General features: G+C 44.0%; 1 protein-coding gene across 1 annotated transcript in view; it reads right to left on the bottom strand.

The window, feature by feature from the left end:
* Positions 1–784: 784 nt before the first annotated feature.
* Positions 785–24,037, bottom strand: part of nup155 (nucleoporin 155) — a 208,047-nt gene continuing 184,794 nt past the window's right edge. The window contains exons 29-36 of the mRNA XM_060834039.1: positions 19,651–19,805; positions 14,127–14,256; positions 8,493–8,606; positions 2,847–2,967; positions 2,651–2,761; positions 2,221–2,357; positions 1,483–1,589; positions 785–1,368 (exon numbers count right to left, since the gene is read on the bottom strand). Of these exons, the coding sequence (XP_060690022.1) occupies positions 1,230–1,368; positions 1,483–1,589; positions 2,221–2,357; positions 2,651–2,761; positions 2,847–2,967; positions 8,493–8,606; positions 14,127–14,256; positions 19,651–19,805 (1,014 nt within the window). The 3' untranslated portion in view covers positions 785–1,229. The remainder of the gene's footprint in view (positions 1,369–1,482; positions 1,590–2,220; positions 2,358–2,650; positions 2,762–2,846; positions 2,968–8,492; positions 8,607–14,126; positions 14,257–19,650; positions 19,806–24,037) is intronic.

Genomic DNA, 24,037 nt, shown 5'->3' with positions numbered 1-24,037 from the left:
GGCTAGGCCACAGCTGGATAACTGTGCACGGTTATAGTCAGCACATTGTAGGGAGGATGTGACCGGACTGGTGCTTTGGGAGGTGAGGGGTTGGTGTAGAAGGCTGCCTGAGTTGGAGTATTTTAACTACAAGAAAGGCTGGATCAGCTCAGATTGTTTACTTTGAAGCAGAGAAGGTTGAAGGGTTGAGACCTGGGTGTGATAGTGTGAATAGAGAGCAACTGTTCCCCTCAGTTGAAGTGCCAAGATCAAGAGGACAAGTGCAATGTAGGAGGTTTAGAGGGGATTTGAGGAAATACTTTGCCAGCCAGACTGATACACACTGCCTGGGAGGATAGTTGAGGCGAGAAACCTCACCACCTTTAAAAAGTACTTGGATAAGCCCTTGAAATATCATAATATTCAAGGCTGTGGGCCTAGTGTGGGAATGCGTGACTAGTGTAGATTGTCGTGGATTTTTGGCAGTACAGACTGATGGGCATTTTTGTTCTATAAGATTATATGACAGGTTCACAGTATAGGTACAGCAAGAGGTTGATACAGAATAATACTCCCTCTAAACTGTATGTAGGACAGGACATTGATACAGCAGAACAGGATTGTGCTCCCATATTTCTGTAAAATGAAGTTTGTTTTACCTTGGTGGTAAACCTATTGGCAACAAAGTCCTATCCTGCAGCATGTAAGCGTGCAAGAGAGCAGTTGTCTAAATATGTGTCTGACTGAGAGAGATTGAATCAGTGCCCTTGATTAAAACCAAACAATGTCAAACCCACTCCTGAAATAATCCAATTATACCTTTATTCAGTTTCTCATCTGCAAAGTACTTTACATTAAAATAATGAAATAATTTGTGTATCAAATACATAAAAACAAGTGTATTGAAAAGGACATTCTCCCTGGTGCAGTATCTTAAATGCAACAAGGTTGGTTTTATGTAACAAGGTGAATTTCTTCTTTGCAAGGAATTCTCAATAATAGCCCTGAAACAGGAGGGCTCATTAAGTCCCTGTAATTAAGCTGTGTTATTCCAGATAAACTGCTCAATATCAGAGTCCAGCTGACTGTGATCAACATGTTCAGACTGAACACTTCAACTTCTAGAAGGGAAACAGAAATTAATTTGAAGGCAAAACACGTATTAGATGACAGTGAGGACCTAAGGAATAAGCACAGCAAACTGAAATATAATTGTATGGGGACATATGTATGTATGTGAAGGGAAAGGATCAATGGAGGCGGTCCAGTTTAGCCTGCAATGATTTGAAATTTCCAATTGTTGCCTGTAAGGTACTGGTTGGGCTCATAGACTGAAGTTCAACAAGGAACCGGCCGACTGCATCCAAGCAACTATTGGTGAATTGCCGTCTGTAACAAAAGAAGACTTTGTAAGATCCAGTTGTCATACTCAGAGTAAACTTCTCAACATTTATGTAACACTCTAAAATACTCTGCATTTCACAAGAGAGGAATAAAACTCACCTCTCATGGGCTGGAACTTTATTGGGTTCCTGCACATAGGCACTGAGAAGGACATGAATGCACTCGAGCAAATGAAGAGGCTTTTTGACCCGCTGCCAGTAAGGATCCTAAACAGACAGCATACGAGAAAGTCAGGAATAGCAACTGCAACCACAGCCTCTCAAAACCGTGACCTGCAGCACTGAAAATAGGCACATGCACATTGACAACTACAAATGTAAACACACAAGCTAACGTCATATGAAACACAACCACTCACTCGTAAATACTTCCAACAGGGGTTAACCAAAAATATCGACATACATTTGACTCCCAGGGACACTGCTGATATGGGGGTGGTGGCACGGTGGTCATGTCATAGAATTCGTAATGCAGAAGGCTAACATTCTAGTGACATAGATTCAAATTCCAGTGGTCTCACTGTCAACAAAACAGCTGATATTCTGTCGTTAACAATGACTGTCAACCCCCGTCACATTCTTATCTACAAACAATAAGGGACCCTTTGGTATGTCACTAGACATTGGCTTCCAGTCACACAAACAGCCCTCTACCACCACCCTCTGCCTTCTGTCATCCTGAGCTGACCTGGCCTACATGTGTCTTCAGGCTCACAGCAATGTTGGTTAACTCTTAACTGCCCTCTGGATGATTAAGATGGACAGTAGATGCTGTTTTAGTCAGCAAAGCCCACCTCCTAATGAATAAATAGAAAATTATTCTCCAATTCAGCCTTACCCGTGTTTTGAAGAGCTGATTATACACCTGAAGCAGTCTGGGTAAAGTTATTCCAATCTCTTGCATGGTGAAGGTGACAAAACCAGTGTCCCAGTTGAGCACGCAGGACTGCTGTTCCAGGTACTGAACCAAAAACTCTAGAAAAGGAATGAGAGCAACCATGCATAATCCACCAACTCCAGTTCACTCCAGACACTTTCTTCAATTCTCCAGCTCCAAAAGTAGCTTCCCATCCCTGCCATGGCTTGTTATAGGATTCCAGCTATTTAATACGTGTCCATGCATGAGATTGGAAGCGGAGAGAGTCAGGGTTGGAGAAGAGATGGGGTTAGGAGACTGTCCTTAGAGAAACAATATCTCTATCAGAGACAAAGGATCTCCATCTGTACTGTGACAAATATAGTGCCTCCATTTAATAACACATACATACCCAATGGAAAATAGCGAGGAGTCCCTGCATAAAGTTTCCCCAAAGACACAAGCTTCATACTCAGGGTTTGCATCCGATCCATGCAACTCATCAATCTGCTGTCAGCCAATTCTGAAACATCAGGAACAGAAAGAATCAGAGGAACAGAAAAGAAAGATGGAAAGGCTGGAGATTTGAGCTTTCCCACAACACTCACCTTTCTCAATTATTTCTTGCCAAAGGGTTTGCACAAGGATGGTGTCTGAGTGACCTGCACAATGGATGATAGCCAGCTTACACTCCGAGAGACGGAAATGGTCAGCAAACTCTCCATACAACTGAGAAAAGCAGAGGAGAGAATCAACACAATGTTATCATACAGGACTGAGGAAAGGTATTTGTCTGGCTGTGAAAGAACTTCCCTTTGTCCTATTCTTCATTCTGCCCTTTCATAGAGTAAAAAACACCTGGGGAGTCCAGGCTGGTGGATATGTATATGGACTGGCGATAGGTGGGCAAAGGTAAGAGGTGATTGTGATAGGCCGGTGTCAAGTGTGAAGTGAATGGTGGGACAGGTACATCAGGTCAACAGAGCACTGCTGAGTCAGAGAGGTTGGATCTGGGATGGGGTAGTGGGGAGAGAAGATTTGGAAACTGGTGAATTCAACGTTCGGGCCATGTGGTTGTTGACTCCCGGGGCGGAAAATGAGGGGGAAGGTAGCTGAGCATGAGATAGGAATATGAAAGTGGGGGAGAAGGTGAGAGATCAGAGGAGGGTGGAGAAGATAGGAAGCAAGGAAGATGGACAAGTAGGACAGCTCAAGAAGGCGGTGCTGAGTTACAATGTTGGATCTAGACAAGGTAGAGGGAGTTAAAATGTTCGGCCACAGGGCAGTGTGTTTGTTTAGTGCGTGTCCCCCAGAGATGTTCTCTGAAATGATCCTCAATTTGGCATCCTGTCTCCCCAATGTAGAGACCACATCGGGTGCAATGGGTACAATCTCAGATGGCGACAAAACAGATTTTAGACGGGAGATGGAAGACCTGGAAAAATGGTGCACTGAGAACAACCTAGCTCTCAATGCCGGCAAAACCAAGGAACTCAATATTGACTTTCGGTGGGATGTTACTCAGCCCCCTCCCCCCCACACACACACACATTAACAGCACAGAGGTGGAAGGAGTGGAAAGTGTCAAGCTCCTGGGAATGGTCATCCACAACAAGCTTTTTTGGACTCACGTGGACGCACTGGTTACAAAGGTCCAACGTCTCTTCTTCCTCAGGGAGCTGAGGAAATTTGCCATGACGGCGAATACCCTTGTCAACTTTTATAGGTGCACCATCGAGAGCATTCTGTCTGGATGTATCACTACCTGGTATGGCAACTGTACCATTCAGGATCAGAGACGGTTACAGAGAGTGGGGAACTCGGCTCGGACAATCGCAAAGGCCAAACTCCCATCTATGGAATCCATCTATCAGGCCCGCTGTCAAGGAAAGGCCGCCAGCATTCTCAAAGATCCATCCCACCCTGGCAATGTTTCTCTATAACCTCTATTATCGGGGAGAAGGTACAGAAACCTTAACAAATGCACAAGCCGGTTTCAAAACAGTTTCTACCCGACTGTTGTTAGAATACGGAGTGCACTCAACAAGCTCTAACATTCGCCTGTACCTGTGTTTTTGCTTTTGCTGCTGTTTACCTATTATTTACTATCTGTGCTACTTTGTTATCTGCCTGTACTGCTCGTAAGACAAAGCTTTTCACTCTGCCTCGGTACACGTGACAATAAATTCAATTCAAGTACAGGTAAATCTCTGTCGGATGTGGAGGATTCTTTGGGGCGTTGGACGGAGGTGAGGGGCTGGTGTGGGAGCAGGTTTTGCACTTGTGGCTGTGTTTTACAGGTGTTGCTCTTTTACCTGTTACCCACATCCCCAAGCATCAAGAAATTGACAGATTCAGGCACTTATTGTTCCTACTTAATTGCCCTCAAGGAGGACGTGATATATCCCTATCGTGAAGCAGTGCAATCCATCTGACCCAGATGCTCCAACAACACTCAGAAACAGAGCTGAGACAAATGGGTGACAGGGACTAGACAAATGGGGACAGAGTTTAGATTAGATTACTTATGGTGTGGAAACAGGCCCTTCGGCCCAACAAGTCCACACTGACCCGCCGAAGCGCAACCCACCCATACCCCTACATTTACCCCCTACCCAACACTATGGGCAATTTAGCATGGCCAATTCACCTGACCCGCACATCTTTGGACTGTGGGAGGAAACTGGAGCACCTGGAGGGTACTCACGCAGACACGGGGAGAACGTGCAAACTCGACACAGTCAGTGCCTGAGGCGGGAATTGAACCCAGGTCTCTGTTGCTGTGAGGCAGCAGTGCTAACCACTGTGCCACCGTGCCGCCCCGTTGAGAAAGGGTATCAGACAGAATGCTGTTAAGACATTTGATGACTGAGATTGTTTAAATAAACACAAGATTAACTTGCTTACCCAAGTCCTCCTGCGGTCTATGTAGTCAGAAATAACATGCTACCAGCTCACCATGACCTTCTCAAAGGGAACTAGGGATGGCCCATACATCAAAACCCACATTCCATGAATGAATAAAAAAAACTGTCCTTGACATCAATGTTGTTACTATCGTTGAATTCCCCATATCAACACCCTGTGGGTTTCCATAACTCAAAATCTTAAATGCCACAGCCTCAGAAATACTACGGCTACAACAGCAGGTTAGATGCTAAAAGGTAACACCTCCCAAATTCCCAAAGTTCAAAAGTATGATGGAATACTCCCCACATACCTAGATGGGCCTGGTTAGAACAATACTCAAAAAACTTAACCCTAACCAGGGAGCTGAGCTGATTGTTGTGAGGGTGATATCAGGGAGCCGAGCCGATTGTTGTGAGGGTGATACCAGGGAGCCGAGCCGATTGTTGTGAGGGTGTTACCAGGGAGCCGAGCCGATTGTTGTGAGGGTGTTACCAGGGAGCCGAGCCGATTGTTGTGAGGGTGTTACCAGGGAGCCGAGCCGATTGTTGTGAGCGTGATACCAGGGAGCTGAGCTGATTGTTGTGAGGGTGATACCAGGGAGCTGAGCTGATTGTTGTGAGGGTGATACCAGGGAGCCGAGCCGATTGTAGTGAGGGTGATACCAGGGAGCTGAGCTGATTGTTGTGAGCGTGATACCAGGGAGCTGAGCTGATTGTTGTGAGGGTGTTACCAGGGAGCTGAGCTGATTGTTGTGAGGGCGTTACCAGGGAGCCGAGCTGATTGTAGTGAGGGTGATACCAGGGAGCTGAGCCGATTGTTGTGAGGGTGTTACCAGGGAGCTGAGCCGATTGTTGTGAGGGTGATACCAGGGAGCTGAGCTGATTGTTGTGAGGGCGTTACCAGGGAGCCGAGCTGATTGTTGTGAGGGTGATACCAGGGAGCCGAGCCGATTGTTGTGAGCGTGATACCAGGGAGCTGAGCTGCTTGTTGTGAGGGTGTTACCAGGGAGCTGAGCTGATTGTTGTGAGGGTGTTACCAGGGAGCTGAGCTGATTGTTGTGAGGGCGTTACCAGTCAGTCACTTTCCCATCATGTTCACATTTACAAGATGCAGTGCAGAAGGCCCTTAGGCAGCACCTTCAAAACATATGATCATTTCTATTCAGAAGGACAAGAGCAGTAAATACATGACACCATGAGAGCAAGTTCCCTCTAAGCCAATCATCATCCTGATTTGGAAATTTAACCATTCCTGCACCGTCGATTAGTCAAAATCCTGGAACTGCCTCCCTTGTTTCACTGTGGGTCGACTGACAGCTCATGAATTGCAGTGATTCAAGGCAGCACTCACCATCACCTTCTCAAGGGCAACTAGGGACAGGCAATTACTGCTGGCCCAGCATTACCCAAAGCAATAGGTCCATGGCAGATGCCATCTGCCAAGAATATCTGGATAACGACACCTATGTCAGACTCTTATTTATTGACTTTAGCTCAACCTTCAACATGATGATTCCAACCAAACTCATCTCCATACTCCGAGAATCTGATCCCCCTCTGCAATTGGATTCTCAATATCTAGACACAGACTGCAATCAGTGAGAATAAGTGACAGCCAGCACATTCTCCACAATAACCCTCAACACCAGTGTCCCAGAAGGCTACCTACTCAGCCCCTTACTATACTCCTTATACATTCACAACTGTATTGCCAAATTCTGCTCCAACTCCATTTACATGTTTGCTGATGACATCACCTTAGTGGGTCAAGTCTCAAATAATGAGACAGAGAACAGGAGGAAGACAGCTCAGTGGCATGGTATAAGCAATCTTGCCCTCTATGTTTGCAAAATAAAGAAGCTGGTCATTGACTTCAGGAAGTGGATGGAGGACACACCCCTGACTGTATCAACGCTGAGGTGGAGGAGCTTGAGAGTTTCAAGTTCGTAGGAATAAATATCACCTACAACCTATCCTGGTCCATCCATGTCAATAGTACAGTCAAACAAGCACACCAACATCTTTATTTTGACAGAAGGCGAAGAAAATTTGGCATGTCCACAATAACGCTTACAAGTTTTATATGTGCACAATAGAGAGCATCTTAACCAGATGCACCACAGCTTGGTAGGCCACTGCTCTGGCCTGCAAGACATTAGAGTTGTGAACGCAGCCCAGTCCATCACAAAAACCAGCCTTCCTGCCACTGACTCCGCCCACACTTCCTGCTGCCTCAGGAAAGAAGCCATCATCATCAAAGACCACTCCTTCCCCAGTTATAGTGTTTTCTACTGGACAGAAGACACAAAGATTTGAAAAGACAGACTAACAGACTCAAGAACAGCATCTTTCCTGCTGTTAGAAAACTTATGAACAGATTCTCATGTACTAGAGTTGATCTTTCTCTGCCAGTTCTCTGTCACTGTAACATCATATTTTATACTCTGTTCTATTACCCTCATGTACTGATGTAAGGCATGATTTGTCGGGTTAGCATGCAAAACAATACTTGTCACTGTATCTTGTGACATGCACATCCCATGAATGAACAAAATCAGATTTAGGATATTCTTCTTTCTATGTCTCCATATGATAACAGGAAACATCCAGGATGAACTACCCTGTGATAAACACAAGCAAGACAATGTACACAGTTATGAGAAGAAGGCAGCTGTTCAGCCCCATGAGTGGTGACAGAATCAGTCCAACTCAGCATGGATTCACGATAGGGATATATCACCTCCTTCTTGACGGCAATTAAGTAGGAACAAAAAGTGCCTGAATCTGTCAATTTCTTGACGCTTTGGGTAACAGGTAAATGAGCAACACCTGTAAAACACAGCCACAAGTGCAAAACCTGCTCCCACAACACCCCCTCACCTCCGTCCAAGGCCCCAAAGTGGAACAAACTGTCAGACAAAGTGGTAGTTGTAGGTACAGTTACAACACTTAAAAGACATTTGGACAGGTAAAAAAAAAAGGGTTTACAGGTATTCGGGCCAAATGCAGGCAACTGGAACTAGTTTAGTTTGGAAACTTGGTCATCATGGATGAGTTTCCGTGTTGTATGACTCTACTCATAGGAACCAGTGACAAGGGATAGATCTCCTTCTGATACTCCCAGACAACAGTGACGGGGAATATATGTCTCTGCTGCACACAAAGGAAGCACTGGCGTTGCAGTTGTAAAACTCACTTGTCAGCCATGCAACAGTTTAAAGTTATATGAATTCCATTGAGAATTTGAAATAGATTCTGAATCTTGGACAAGGCAGTGCAACTGGTCTGTGATTTGGTGCTCCCTAGAGTAATCTTATCCTATCAGAGGTAGACTCATGCGCTTACCTTGGTGATATCCATGAGCTCCACATCAAGTTGCGAGATTGCTTCCTGCACAGAAGGATGTTGAGAATAATTGCGTGTTAAAGTGTCCTGAATCTGCAGCTGGATCCTGGCTACCTGTTGTGGGTGAAGGATAGAGGGATAGTTAGTCGGGAACATTTTTACAAAAGCAAAATTCTTCAGTATGCAATAAATCTGAATTAAGATCAGAAAATGCTGGAAATAGTCAGCAGATGAGGCAGCACTATGGAGAGAAAACTGTTACAACTTTAGGTTGATTACCTTTTGTCGAAACCATTATCAGTGTAGCGGGGGCAAACCTTCTGCTGACCTACAAAGCATAAGTCAGGCAAGTGATTGTTTACTCCCCACCTGCTTGGATGTGTGCAGCTCAAAAAACTTGATACCATTCAGAACAAAGACGTGTTTGAAGAGATCTGGAGGTACTGGTTTTTGGAATGCTAAAAGGGGAAGGAAAGTTTCATTGGCACCACATGTACAAACATCTACTCCCTCCCCCATTGATGTTCAATGGCAACAGTATTCTGTACAAGGTGCACTGCAGAAACTTGCAAAGGATCCTTAGACAGCACTTTACAAATCCACGACCACTTCCATGTAGGACAAGGGAAAAGAAACATGGGAATGTCAGCATCTACAAGTTCGCCTGCAAGCCACTCACCATCTCGACTAGGAAATATATAATGCTGTTCCTTCACTGTCACTGGGTCAAAATCCTGGAATTCTCTCCCTAACAGCATTGGAGGTCAACCCACAGCATATGGACTGCAGCAGTTTAAAGGTGGCTGCTCATAATCACCTCATCAAAGGTAACTACAGGAATAGTGCCAGAAGACTGGAGGATAGCAAATGTGATTCCCCTGTTCAAGAAGGGGAGTAGAGACAATCCAGGTAATTATAGACCAGTGAGCCTTACTTCAGTTGTTGGTAAAGTGTTGGAAAAGGTTATAAGAGATAGGATTTATAATCATCTAGAAAAGAATAATTTGATTAGGCAAAGTCAGCATGGTTTTGTGAAGGGTAGGTCGTGCCTCACAAACCTTACTGAGTTCTTTGAGAAGGTGACCAAACAGGTAGATGAGAGTAAACCGGTTGAAGTGGTGTATATGGATTTCAGCAAGGCGTTCGATAAGGTTCCCCACAGTGGGCTATTGTACAAAATGCGGAGGAATGGGATTGTGGGAGATATAGCAGTTTGGATCAGTAATTGGCTTGCTGAAAGAAGTCAGTGGGTGGTGGTTGATGGGAAATGTTCATCCTGGAGTCCAGTTACCAGTGGTGTACCGCAAGGGTCGGTGTTGGGTCCACTGCTGTTCGTCATTTTTATAAATGACCCTGGATGAGGGCCTAGAAGGGTGGGTTAGTAAATTTGCAGACGACACTAATGTCGGTGGAGTTGTGGATAGTGACGAAGGATGTTGTAGGTTACAGAGAGACATAGATAAGCTGCAGAGCTGGACTGAGAGGTGGCAAATGGAGTTTAATGCGGACAAGTGTGAGATGATTCACTTTGTTCAGAGTAGCTGGAATGCAAAGTACTAGGCTTATGGTAAGATTCTTGGTAGTGTAGATAAGCAGAGAGATCTTGGTGTCCAGGTACACAGATCCTTGAAAGTTGACACCAGGTTGACAGGGTTGTTAAGAAGGCATACAGTGTTTTGGCCTTTATTAATAGAGGGATCGGGTTCCAGAACCATGAGGTTGTGCTGCAGCTGTACAAAACTCTGGTGCGGCCGCACTTGGAGTATTGCGTACAGTTCTGGTCACCGCATTATAAGAAGGATGTGGAAGCTTTGGAAAAGGTGCAGAGGAGATTTACTAGGATGTTGCCTGGTATGGAGGGAAGGTCTTATGAGGAAAGACTGAGGGACTTGAGGCTGTTTTCATTGTATAGAAGAAGGTCGAGAGGTGAATTAATATAGACATATAAGATAATCAGAGGGTTAGATAGGGTGGACAGGGAGACCCTTTTTCCAAGTATGGTGATGGCGAGCATGAGGGGGCATAGCATTAAATTGAGGGGTGATAGATATAGGACAGATGTCAGGTAGTTTCTTTACTCAGAGGGTAATAGGGGTGGGGAACACACTGCCTGCTATGGTAGTAGACTCACCAACTTTAAGTATATTTAAGTCGTCATTGGACAAGCATATGGATGTACATGGAATAGTGTAGATTAGATGGGCTTCAGATCGGTTTGGCAGGTCGGCACAACATCGAGGGCCGAAGGGCCTGTACTGCGCTGTAATGTTCTATGTTACTATGGGCAGGCAATAAATGCTGGCTCAGCCATTTATACCCTTGTCCCACAAATAAATTTAAAAACAAACTTGAGATGGAACAGAGTTCAAGCAAGCAGAGTAGGAAAAACTGAAGAACAAAAGAGAAGAAATGGTATCATTTGGAAGGCAGACGTGTTTTAAACGACCCCCTTTTAATATTCTGAAAAACATCACCTCCAGATCTCTTCAAACACCTCAGCAACTCTCTTCTCTTCCTGTTGATCTCAAATATTACTTGCAGAGAAAAATGACTTCATCCTTAATGAAATAAAATGAAGAATTGTGTATGTTGGAGATCTGAAACAAAAATAGAAACTGCTGGTGAAACTCAGAACTCTGGTATCAGAACTCTAAAAATGAGTCAGTGGACTCAAAATGTTAACTCTGCTTTCTTCTAACAGCTACTGCCAGACCTGCTGAGTTTTTGCAGCAATTTCTGGTTTTGTTCCTCATCCTTACTGATGTGCCAGCTGTATCCTTAACAGTTTCGGAAACAAGTCTTGTCTTCACATTGAGAACGCCCTCTAATATGTTGTGTTGCACTAATTCAAACTGGGACAGAATTCGAACAGATGTCGCAACTCAAGAATGAGGTGCTGAGAGCCATCAACAGCAGAATATACTCCATAACAATCTGATCCTCACAGCCCAGCATATCCCTCGATCAGCCATTATCATCAAGTCAGGGGATCAACCCTGGTTCAATGGAGAGTGCAGGAGGGCATGCCAGGAGCAGCACCAGGCATACCTGAAAATGAGGTGGTATCCTGGTGAAGACGCCAAACATCATTAGTAGCAAGTGATAAACGTGTTAAGCAATCCCACAAACAATGGATCAGATCCAAACACTGCAGTCCATGCCACATCGAGTTACAAATGGTGGTCAATTAAACAACTCACTGGAGGAGGAGGGTCCAAAGACATTCCCATTAGAAGTGATGATACATTCCTGCACTTCAGTGCAAAAGATAAGGCCAAATCTTTCGCAGCAATCTTCAATCAAAACCAAGTGGATGGTTCACCTTGGCCTACTCCGTGGTCCCCACCATCCCAGATGCCAGTCTTCAGCCTGTTCAATTCACTCCACACATTACCAAGAAACGTTCAGAAGTACTGGACACTGCAAAGGCTACAGAACCCTGACAACATTCTGGTAATAGCGCTGAAGACTTATGCTCCAGAATTTGTTGCGCTCCTAGTCAAGCTGTTCCAGTGCACAGTCACAACACTGGCTACTACCAAATTGGAAAACTCCCCAGCCTGTGTCCTCTATACCAGAAACAGAACAAACCCAACCCAGATAATTACTGCCCCATCAGTCTAATACTGATCATCAGTAAACTGTTGGAGAGTGCCATCAGCAGTGCTATCAAGTAGCACTTGCTCAGAAATAACCTGCTCCCAGTTTGGGTTCCACCAAGGCTACTCACCTCCAGACCTCATTAGAGCCTTCATTCAAACATGGACAAATATTAGAGGTGAGATGAAAGCGACAGCCACTGACATGGAGGCCACATTCAACTCAATGTGGCGAAAAGCCTTAGGAAAACTGGGGCCAATGGGAATCAGGGAGCAAACCCTCCACTAGTTGGAGTCATATCTGTCACATAGGAAGAGAGATCTGGTTGTTGGATGTCAGTCATGTCTGCTCCAGGACATCGCACCAGATATTGCACATATATGAAACAGATGGAACTTCAACATGTGTTTTTTGGCTTAAAGGTAGGGATGGTAGGGTAGTGTTCCCAAGTTTACTTGATGCCACATTCAATCAAATGCAGTCTTCATGTCAATTGCTATTTGAACTGAGGCCACTATGCCAGAAGAACTCCAAATTCTTCAGGATAATATCCATGGCCTAAATATCTTCAGCTGCTTCAATGGCCTTCCCTCCATGATAAAGTCAGAAGTGGGGATGTTCACCAATGATTGCATGACGTTCAGCACCTTTTACAACTCCACAGATAGTGAAGTGGTCTACACACAAGTGCAACAAGATCTGGACAATATCCAGACACACTTGGCAAGTAATATTTGTGCCACATAAATGGCAGGTAATGACCATCTTCAATAAAATATGACATAGCAACATGATATCTAACAGTGTTACTATTACTGAATCCCCACTACCAATATCCTGGGTGTTACTATTGACCAGAAACTGAACTGGACTTGTCACATAAACACTGTGACCACATGGGCAGGTCAGATGCTAAGAATAGTGTAGCAAGTAACTCACCTTCTGACTCCCACCACATCTACAGGGAACATGGACTGTAACAGTTCAAGAAGGCCTCTCACAACCACCTTCTCAAGGGTAACTGGAGGCAGGCAATAAATGCTTGCCAGTCAGCAAAGTCTATATTCCACAACTGATTTAAAAGAAACCATCAATGCAAGTTTACTTGTTTGAATGTAGTGTGCTGAATTTACTGTTTACAATGCAGTTCTCTCTACCTGAGAGAGACTAAACACAAACTTGTTGACCATTTTGTAGAACCATTTTTGTTCAGTGTCAAGGTGGCTCTTACTTTCCAGTCACCTGTTGTTATTTCAATTCTCAACTCCCTGTGATCCGTTGTTAGCCTCCTGCAATCATAGTGGGCTCAAGAAACACTGCCTCAGATTGTGACCTGCAAGGTTCAGTAACAGAAAATATTGCAAACACTCAGCAGGACAAGCAGGATCTGTGGAGACAGAAACAAATCCGACCTTTTCAGATCAATTACTTTTCTTAAAACTTTTCAGATCAACAGTCAAATATTAACTCTGCTTTTCTCCACTGATGCTGACAGTCCTGCTGATTTTTCAAGTATGTTTTGTTTTTATTTCAGAGTCATCTGTATTTTGTCTTTGCTTTGGATTTAAATTTCAAATCCAAACATCTCCAGTTTTTTTTTGAGGGACAGTTGTTAATGATGCCACTCTCTTCCTCTAGGCCCATCTTTCATTTCTTCATTTCTCTCCATGACCTTCTCTTTTCCCTTGCACTAATGTTCTGTCATTTAATCACTCCTGCCTTTCACAGACCCTTCTCACATGTTTTATTTTGTTTCCAATTGCTCCCACTTTGCTTGTTTCTGAAATTGTCATGTGGCTAACTTTTTCCGGTTATGATCAAAGATCACAGCCTGAAATGTTAATTCTCTCTCTCTCCACTGATGCTGCCAGACCTGCTGGGTTTCATACAACAGCAAAACTTAGTTGTGAAGAGGTTTCAGGTGTCCTCAGGTCCTGAAGGACTCAAGCTAAACCTAATTTCTCCATTTGTTGGACACATTTCAGAAAGATTTCCCAGCAGCATACCCTTGTCTTCTTTTACTGAGTGACTTACCTCCATTTTCTCCTCGAGCTCGTGTAAAAACTCGCCATCAGCAGCCTGTGACGATGTTGCAGTGGAGCTTTTTGCACTGAGAATGGCCCGGGATATGTACTCAATCCTTTGCTGTAGTGAGATCTCGGTGCTGATTTAAGGGGGGAAAGAAATCATTACCATCGAAGTTCTGAATAACCCGTAAAGTACACACTACTGAACAAACTGGAAAGTCTTAGCATTGTGATTGGTCAATTCCCTGAAGAAACCTCAAGCAAAGCTGTTCTAATGGAGCTATAATACTGGCATCAATGTGTCAAATTGCACAACAATATCCTGCTCGAGTTAGGTGAGAAATCCTATCGTACCCTACCAGATGCCATCCATCAGTCAGTAATGGAAGTGAGACAAAAGACATAGGAGCAGAAATTAGGCCATTTAACTCAGCGAATCTGCTCCGCCATTCAATCATGGCTGATAAGTTTCTCAACCCCATTCTTCTGCTTTCTCCATCACCCTTGATCCCCTTGACAATCAAGAACTTATACATGTCAGTCTTAAATATACTAAATGACCTGGCCTCCACAGCCTTCTGCGGCAATGAATTCTATAGATTCACCACTCTCTGGCTGAAGAAGTTTCTCCATATCTACGCTCTAAAAGGTCTTCCCTTTACTCTAAGGCTGTGCCCTCTGGTCCTAATCTCTCCTACCAATGGAATCATCTTCCCAACATTCACTCTGTCTAGGCCATTCAGTATTCTACATGTTTCAATTAGATTCCCCCCTCATCTTTCTAAGCTCCATTGAGTATAGACCCAGCTTCCTCAAACATTCCTTAGATGTTAAGCTTTTCATTCCTAAGACCATTCTTACAAACCTCCTCTGAACAAATTTCAGGGTCAGTACATCCTTCCTGAGATATGGGGTCCAAAACTGTGCACAATACTCCAAATGTGGTCTGACCAGAACCTTATAGAGCCCCAGAAATACATCCCTGCTTTTAGATTCAAGTCCTCTCAAGATAAATGCCATCATTGCATTTGCCTTCCTAACTACTGACTCAAACTGCAAGGTTACCTTGAGAGAATCCTGGACTAGAATTCCCAAGTCTCTTTGCACTTCAGACTTCTGAATTTTCTCCTCATTTAGAAAATAGTCTATGCTCCTATTTTTCCTATCAAAGTGCATGACCTCACACTTTCCCATCTGCCACTTTACCCACTTTCTGAAACTGTCTAAATCCATCTGCAAAGGGACTGCAGATACTGGATTAGAATCAAGATTAGAGTGGTGCTGGAAAAGCACAGCAGGTCAGGCAGCATCAGAGGAGCAGGAAAATAGACGTTTTGTCTATGATGAAGGGCCTTTGCGTCGATTTTCCTGCTTCTCTGATGCTGTCTGACCTGCTGTGCTTTTCCAGCACCACTTTAATTTTGACTCAAATCCTTCTGCAGCCTCCCCAATACTATCTGCTCCTCCACCTATCTTTAGAACATAGAACATAGAAAAATACAGTGCAGTACAGGCCCTTCGGCCCTCGATGTTGCGCCGATCCAAGCCCACCTAACCTACACTAGCCCACTTTCCTCCATATGCCTATCCAATGCCCATAAAGAGGTAGAGTCCACAACTGTTACTGGCAGGGCATTCCATGAACTCACGACTCGCTGAGTAAAGAATCTACCCCTAACATCAGTCCTATACCTACCACCCCTTAATTTAAAGCCTGCAAATGTAGGCAGAATGCCCTCAGTTCCTTCACCTAGATCATGAATGTATAAAGTGGAAAGTGCAGTGCCAACACTGACCCTTGTGAAACACCACTTGTCACTAGCTGCCATCCTGAGAAGGACCCTTTCATTGCCACTCTGCTTTCTGAGAGACAGCCAAGCTTCTATCCATTTGTCAAATGAGGCACTTAGCAATTTTGTAGTCATTTTGGGGCGACAGTGGCATGGTAGTGAGATTGCTAGACAAGTAACCCAGAAATCCAGGCTAATTTTCAAATTCCTTCCCCCACCAAAGCGCAAATCTGGAATTGAAAGCCCTCGATCTCAGTAATAGTGAGTGTTCTAAAAACGCATCTGGCTCAGAAACATCCTTTAGGAAAGGAAATCTGTTGTCCTCACCTACACATGATTTTAAATGCATAGCAAGGTGGTTGACTCTGAACTGCACTCGTGAAATCATTTAATAATCCACTCATTTTAAGGGCAATCAGAAACTGGAAACAAATGTTGACCATATCGGCGATGCCCAAATCTAATGAGAGGTGGCGTCTTCCAGCGCCACTTACTGCCTGATTTGATTTGGTTCTGAAGAGTCATGGGTCTCGAATGCTAAGTTTATTTCTTTCTCCACAGATACTGCCAGGTCTGCTGAGTTTCTCCAGCATTTCAGCTTGCAGGAGATGTGATGTGGGTGACTGCTCTTCACATCAAAAGTAGCATTTGATCAGGTATTGCACCAAAGAGTTCTACCAAAATGGTAATGAATTGGAACCAGGGGAAAGCTCTTTGCTGTTTAGAATCATACCTGGCTCAAACAAAGATGGTTGCAGTTATTGGAAGTCATCTCAGCTCTCGGACACCTCTGCAGGAGATCCACAGGGTAATGTCCCATCCCCAACTATCTACAGCTGATCACCAATGACATTCCTCCATCATAGAATCAGAAATGGCGATGTTCGCTGATGATTGCACAATATTCAGTGCCATTCATGACTGCTCAGATTCTGAAGCAGACCATGTCTAAACACAGCAAGAACTGGACAACATATAGGCTTGGGCTGATAAGCAGTAAGTCGCATCTGAGCCATAAAAATGTCAGGCAAAGAGATGATCTAAGCATGAAGCTTTGACAGTTAATGGTGTTGCCATCACTGAATCCTTCCACTATCAACATTCTGGAGGTTACTGCTGACCAGAAACTGAACTGGACTAGCCATCTAACTGGAGCAGGAGCAGTTCAGAGGCAAGGAACCTGGCAACAAATAACTCATATCCTGCCTCCTCAGATTAAAGGCACAAGTCAGGAGTGTGTTGGAATACTCCGCACTTGCCTGGATGAGTGGAGCTTTAACAACACTTAAGGATATTAAGGATATTTAAGCGATTCTTGGATAAGCACATGGATGACAGTAAAATGAAGGGTAAGTAGGTTAGTTTGATAAAAGGTCAACACAATGTCGAGAGCCGAAGGGCCTGTACTGTTCTGTGTTCTGATACTTAGATCCTGTGCAAACAAACTGGCGAAGGTATTCACTGACATCTTCAACCTCTCCCTCCTACAAGCGAAATCACCACCTGCATCATCCCGGTATCAAAGAAAGCACATGCAATCTGCCTTAATGACTACTGCCCAGGGGCTCTGACCTCCATAATCATGAAGTGCTTTGAGAGGCTGGTCATGGCCCACATAAGCACTAGTTTCCCAGCCTGCCTTGAACTGACATAATAGGTCATTAGCCCAGCCCATCCACGTCAGGATCATAATCATTGACTACAGCTCTGCCTTCAATACCACAATCGCTTCCAGACCAATCACAAAACTGAGACCCAGGTCTCTGCTATGACCTCTGCAACTGGAACCTCAGCTTCCTGACCCACAAACCGCAACCAGTGAAGATAGGCAACTGTACCCCCTCCACAATAACTGGCAACACTGAAGCGCCCCAAGGATGCCTCTCAGCCCCTTTTGTACTCCCTGTACATCCACGACATGGTAACAGCGAACACTGCCCAGACAAGTCAACTTTCCATCCATTGACTCCATCTACACTTCTTGTTGCCACAGAAAGGCAGACAACACCATCAAAGATCCCTCCCACAGTTTAAAATCTCTTCTAACCTAAAGGACTGTGTTTAAAAGCAGGGAGCTTATGTTACAGCTGCACAGGGTGCTGGTGAGGCCACACCTGGAGAAAGTGAGGACTGCAGATGCTAGAGATCAGAGTCAAAGAGTGGAGCTGGAAAAGCACAGTGGGTCAGGCAACATCTGAGGAGCAGGAGAGTCGACGTTTCGAGCATAAACCGTTGATCAGGAACAAGGCTTTTGGGCTAGGGGTGCTGAGAGAAAAATGGGAGGAGGGTGGAGCTGGGGGGGGAAGGTAGCTGGAATGTGATAGGTAGATGAAGTAGGGGTGAAGGTGATAAGTCGGAGAAGAGGGTGGAACGGATAGATGGGAAGGCAGATGGACTGGTAGGACAGCTCAAGAGGACAATGCTGAGTTGGAAAGCTGGATCTGGGATAAGGTGGGGGGAGGGGAAATGAGGAAACTGGTGAAATGCACATTGATCTCGTGTGCCTGGAGAGTCGAATGCAGAAGATGAGGTGTTCTTCCTCCAGGCATCGGGTGGTCAGGGTTTGATGGTGAAGAGGACCCAGGACCTGCATGTTCTTGGTGGAATGGGAGGGGGAGTTAAGGTGTTCAGCCATGGGGTGGTGGGGTTTTACTACTACTCTACTACAAACCCACTGACTCTCAATGCTACCTGAATACACCTCATCCCACCTTAACTCCTGTAAAAACGCTATGTTATGATCTGCCTGTACTGCATATAAAATGAATCGTTTCACTGTAGTGAGGTATATGAGACAATAATATATTAAACCCTAATAACACTGTCGGTCTACCTACAGCACACAAACTGCTTTGGTTCAAGGTGGCAGTTCACCACCAACTACTCAAAGGCAACTAGGGATATGCTTGAAATTCTGGCCCAGCCAGTGAGTGAATAGAAAAGAATACCACCATCTTCTCAATCTGTTGCACCTCCAAAACTCCAAGTTATCTTGGCCCAAATGTTTCTTTCTCAAAGTTTCCCAATGCTGAATTTAAACTCACTGGCTTAAAATTTGCTGGGATGATCTTTACATGCTTTTGAACAAGGATGTAACATTTACAATTCTCCAATCTATTAACACTACAAATGGAAAACTTATAGTCAGTGCTTTCATAATTTCCATGATTAGTTGAAGCCAATATAAATTTATGAAGAGAAATCATGTTTGACAAACCCAGTAGATCTGTTTTGAGGATGATGTCAGCATTGTTGCTGAGGGGGAACCAGTCAATGTAATGTATTTGGATTTTAGAGTCTGTGTTACCATAATCTGAGGATTGGTTAAGAAGTGAAAAACAGGGAGCAGGAACAGTTCATCATTCTCAAGATGGCTGGCTGCAACCAGGGGGCATAACAAAAGGATCGGTGTTTGGACCTTAGCCATTCACATTCTATTTGAATAATGTGGATACAGAGACCAACTGAAATGTACCTAAGATTTTAGATCAAACAAAACTTAGCAGGAATGAGAATTTTGAGGATTTCAAACATGTAACAGGTCTTAACCACAGTGGTAGCACAGTATGCCATCTTGACAAAATGCCCAATCAGTCAAATACTTGTCAAAGGCTGTTACAATTACTTTGCCTCCTCCTATCACTCACCTTTAGGAGGCATCGACTCTGTAGACTTACAATCGGTGAACCTTACCCTGAACACACATGGTTCAATGGAGGATAAGTATCCTTTGCTCCCTACCTGTGCATGTCTGCAAGGCGAGCTAGAATTCTTGCAGCATTGCTGAAATTGCGGTTCTTCTCATAATATCTCCAAAGCAAGTCCATGTAACGAACTTTGTTCTGATCTTGCTTTGCCATTCGGACCAAATATGGCTCAAGAAATGGAGAATTAACCTGCAACAAAACACTGACTGTATTAAGTCCTCACTTATGTTGAGATTCAGTTCTTGAAAAACACAAATTTAGGTGAAGCAATTTTAAATGAATCATAGGTTGCCACAGAAATCACCTGCTAAAGTTGATTTTAACTTTATACACCCAGTCCAACACTGGTATCTCCAAATCAAAATTGGACCCGACAGTGTCAAGTTTTAATGTCATTTAGCAATAATCCAGTGAACCAGGAAAATGTTCAGAGAACAAGCTCAAATCCCATCATAGCAGCAGTGCAATACAAACTAAAGTAATAAATTTGTTATATAAATTCTTGAATGGTGATCACAAAATCTTTTGATTGGAGTAAAAATGCGTTGAATTCACAATTGTTCTTTAAGAAAGGAAATCTGCCTACATGTTACCCTGGGAACACAACAATGGGGTTGACTTTTAACTGCTCTCTGAAATGGCCCAATCACCCAGGACATTTGGGGATTGGCAACAAATACCCATATCTCATAAAAGAATAAAGAATGCTCCTCACACCCAGAAATTACTGGCAAAGATTAACCCCTCTCCCAAATTACAAACAGATTCCTAAACATACAACCCCAGATCTCAGACACAGAGTGAAGGTAACTGGAACAAGAAGCATGGTTACATGAACAAACTTTACTGTAAACACAGGAACTGACTATGATCTTGAAACTACTGGCATTGTTTGAGGATATAACTAGTACAGTTGATGAGGGGGAACCAGTAAATGTGGTTTACTTGGGCTTTAATAAGGCTTTTGATAAGATCCACAATAAGCGGTTAGTATGTAAAACTGAAGTGCATGAGACTGGGGATAATGTAACAACATGGATAGGGAAGACAGTCAAGATGACAGTGGTGTTGGAAAAGCACGGCAGGCCAGGCAGCATCCGAGGAGCAGGAAAATCAATGTTTCGGGCAAAAGTCCTTCATCAGAATGAGGCTGATGAAGGGCTTTTTACCTGAAACACCGATTTTTCCTGTTCCTCGGATGCTGCCTGGCCTGCTATACTTTTCCAGCACCATTCTCATCTTCAGCATCTGCAGTACCCACTTTTGCCCTGGATAGAGAACAGACAGGCAAACAAGCAGCAAAGAATGAGACTAAGTGGATCTTTTTCACAGTGGCAGACAGGGACTAGTGGGTACTGTAGGGATTGGTGCTAGGTCTCCAGGTATTCATGATATATATTAATGATTTAGGTGAGAGAATTAAGTGATTTTGCTAAATGTGCACATGGCACAAAACTGGGCAGGTGAGCCCATGTGTGTCGGGGTGGGAGGGAAGTGAGGTGTACTGTGAGGAGGATGCAGACATGTTTCAGAGTGATTTGAACAAACTCAGAGGGAAAATACATGGCAGATGAAATGTGACATCAGTGATTGGAAAATTACTGGCAAAGATTCTGAAGGAAGGATAGACAAAAACTCTTGGAAAAGCAGGGAGAGTCAGCATGGATTTGTGAGAGGGAGATCCATAACTTAAACGAATTTTTGGAAAAGGTGAGTAGTTAATGTGGTTTACATAGACTTCAATAAGGCCTTTAAATGTCCCACTCAGAAATCTGGTTCAAAAGGTAGGAGCTCATAGGATCCAAGGCAAGCTGGCAAACTAGATCTAAAACTAGCTTGCAAAAAGGAGACCAAGGGTGATGAGGTAAGGTTGTTTCTGTGATTGGAAGCCTGTGACATGCAGCATACCACAGGGATCAGTGCTGGGACCTTTTCTGTTTGTTATGCACATGAATAATGTAGAGGGTGTAATTAGGAAATTTGCAGATGACACAAAAAAGGAATGCTGCTAATCATGAGGAGGAAGGTCTTATGCTATAATTGGATATTGATCAGCTGATAAATTAGGCAGTTAGAATTTAATCCTGACAAATGCAAGATGAAGAGTTTTGGGAGGTCTTATAAGATAAGGATATAAACAATGAATGATAGGTGTCCACAGAATACTGAGGAACTAGTTCATAAACCTCAGGTGTCAGCACATTCCTGATGAAGAGCTTATGCCCGTAACGTCAACTCTGCTGCTCCTCGGATGCTGCCTGAGCTGCTGTGCTTTTCCAGCACCACACTCTTCGACTCTGATCTCCAGCATCTGCAGTCTTCACTTTCTCATGTCAGCACAGGTAGACAGGTTGGTGAAGAAGATATACGGGATGCTTGCTTTCACCAGCCAGGAGTTCTTATTACAACTTTAGGAAACATTGATTAGGCCACAGGTAGAATACTGCGTGCCGTTCTGCTGGCTACACTACCTTAAGGATGTGAGTGCACTGGGAAGGATGAAGAGATTCACCACGGTGATGCATGGAAGTAAAAGTCTCCGTTATGAGGAGAGGGTGGATAGGCTGGGCTTGGTTTCCTTGGACTAATGGAGGATCTGAATGAGATATACAAGATTATGAGACACAGACAGATTGTGAGAATCTTTTTCCCAATGCAGATGTGTCTAAGACCAGAGGGCATAAGCTTACGGTGAAGAGCAAGAAGGTTATAGATATAGGGAATGTGCTGCCTGAGAGGGTGATGGAGGCAGTATTCTCACATTTAACCAGCATCTGGGTGAGAACTTAAAATACTGGGGCATAGTAGGCTATGGACTAAGTGCAGACAAATGAGATTTGTGTAGCGTAGATATTGGGGAGACTATGGCTTAGTGGAAATATGATTGGACTTTTAATCCAGAGAGGTAAAAAAATGAGGTCTGCAGATGCTGGAGATCACAGCTGAAAATGTGTTGCTGGTTAAAGCACAGCAGGTTAGGCAGCATCCAAGGAATAGGAAATTCGACGGTTCGGGCATAAGCCCTTCATTCCTGATGAAGGGCTTATGCCCGAAACGTCGAATTTCCTATTCCTTGGATGCTGCCTAACCTGCTGTGCTTTAACCAGCAACACATTTTCAGCTTTAATCCAGAGACCCAGACAATGTTCTGGGGACCTGAGTTTCAATCCCACTATGGCAGATGGTGGAATTTGAATTCAAGAGATGACATGAATCTATTGGCAAATGCGGGAATAACCCACCTGTCTCACAAATGTCCTTTAGAGAAGGAAACTGCCATACCTACCTGGTCTGGCCTACGTGTGGCTCCAGACCCACAGCAATGAGGAAACTCAACTGCTCTCTGGGCGTTTAAGGATGAGCAATAAATACTGCCTAGCCAGCGAAAGCTTCATCCAATGAATGAATTTAGAAAATGGTGGGCCAAAGGGCCTGGTTCTATGCTGTATGATTGTCCAAACTATAATGTGAATATAAGATGAAGTAGAAGGATAAATATGAGGTTATCCATTTTCAACCAAAAACAGGAAGACAGATGAATATCTATCTAAATAGCTATACATTTAGAGAGACGAATATGCAATGAGACCTGGGTGTCTTTGTACACCAGTCACTGAAGGTAAGCATGTAGGTGATGTAGGCCTTCAAGAAGGTAAATAATATGCTGATCTCCATAGTGAGGGCATTTGAGTACAGGAGCAGGCATGTCTTACTGTAATTGTACAGGGCTTTGGTGAGATCAGACACAGAATACTGTATGTGCAGTTTTGATCTCATTACCTGAAGAAGAATGTTCTGGTGGTGCAGCAGAAGTTGTCCAGACTGATATATTGGATGGGTGGACTGATGTATGAGACAGTCAGTAAGGATTATATTCAAGTTCAGAAGAATAAGGAGGGATCTCATGGAAGCCTATAAAATTCTAACTGGACCAGACAGGGTAAACGCAGGAAGGACGTTCCAGGTGGCCGGGGAGTCCAGAACCAGGGGTCACTGTTTAATGATATGGAGTAGGTCATTTAGGGTTGCAATGCGGAGAAATTTCTTCACCCAGAGAGTGGTGAGCCTGCGGAATGCTTTGCACAGAAAGCGGTTGAGGTCAAAACACAGAACATTTTCAAGGCATTACATACAGTTCTTCAGGATAAAGGGATCAAAGGTCATTGAGAGAAAATGAGAACAGGGTCCTAGGTTGGATGATCTACCATGATCATATGAAATGGTTGAGCAGGCTTGAAGGGCTGAATGGCCTTTTCCTGCTCCTGTTTTCCAAAGTTCAATGAGTTAGACTATATCTTGCCTCCTTAAATGATAGTATTAAAAAAGACCAGAAGATACTGTTAGATAATGAAGGTAGAGTGGTAGATTTGATCTATATGGACTTTGGTAAGGCGTTCAAAAAGGTTCCCCATGGGAGACTG

This window comes from Hemiscyllium ocellatum, chromosome 2 (genome assembly GCF_020745735.1).
Source record: "Hemiscyllium ocellatum isolate sHemOce1 chromosome 2, sHemOce1.pat.X.cur, whole genome shotgun sequence".
Classification (NCBI taxonomy): domain Eukaryota; kingdom Metazoa; phylum Chordata; class Chondrichthyes; order Orectolobiformes; family Hemiscylliidae; genus Hemiscyllium; species Hemiscyllium ocellatum.
Note: the sequence above shows the minus strand (reverse complement) of the source record. Positions and strands in the feature narration are given on the sequence as shown.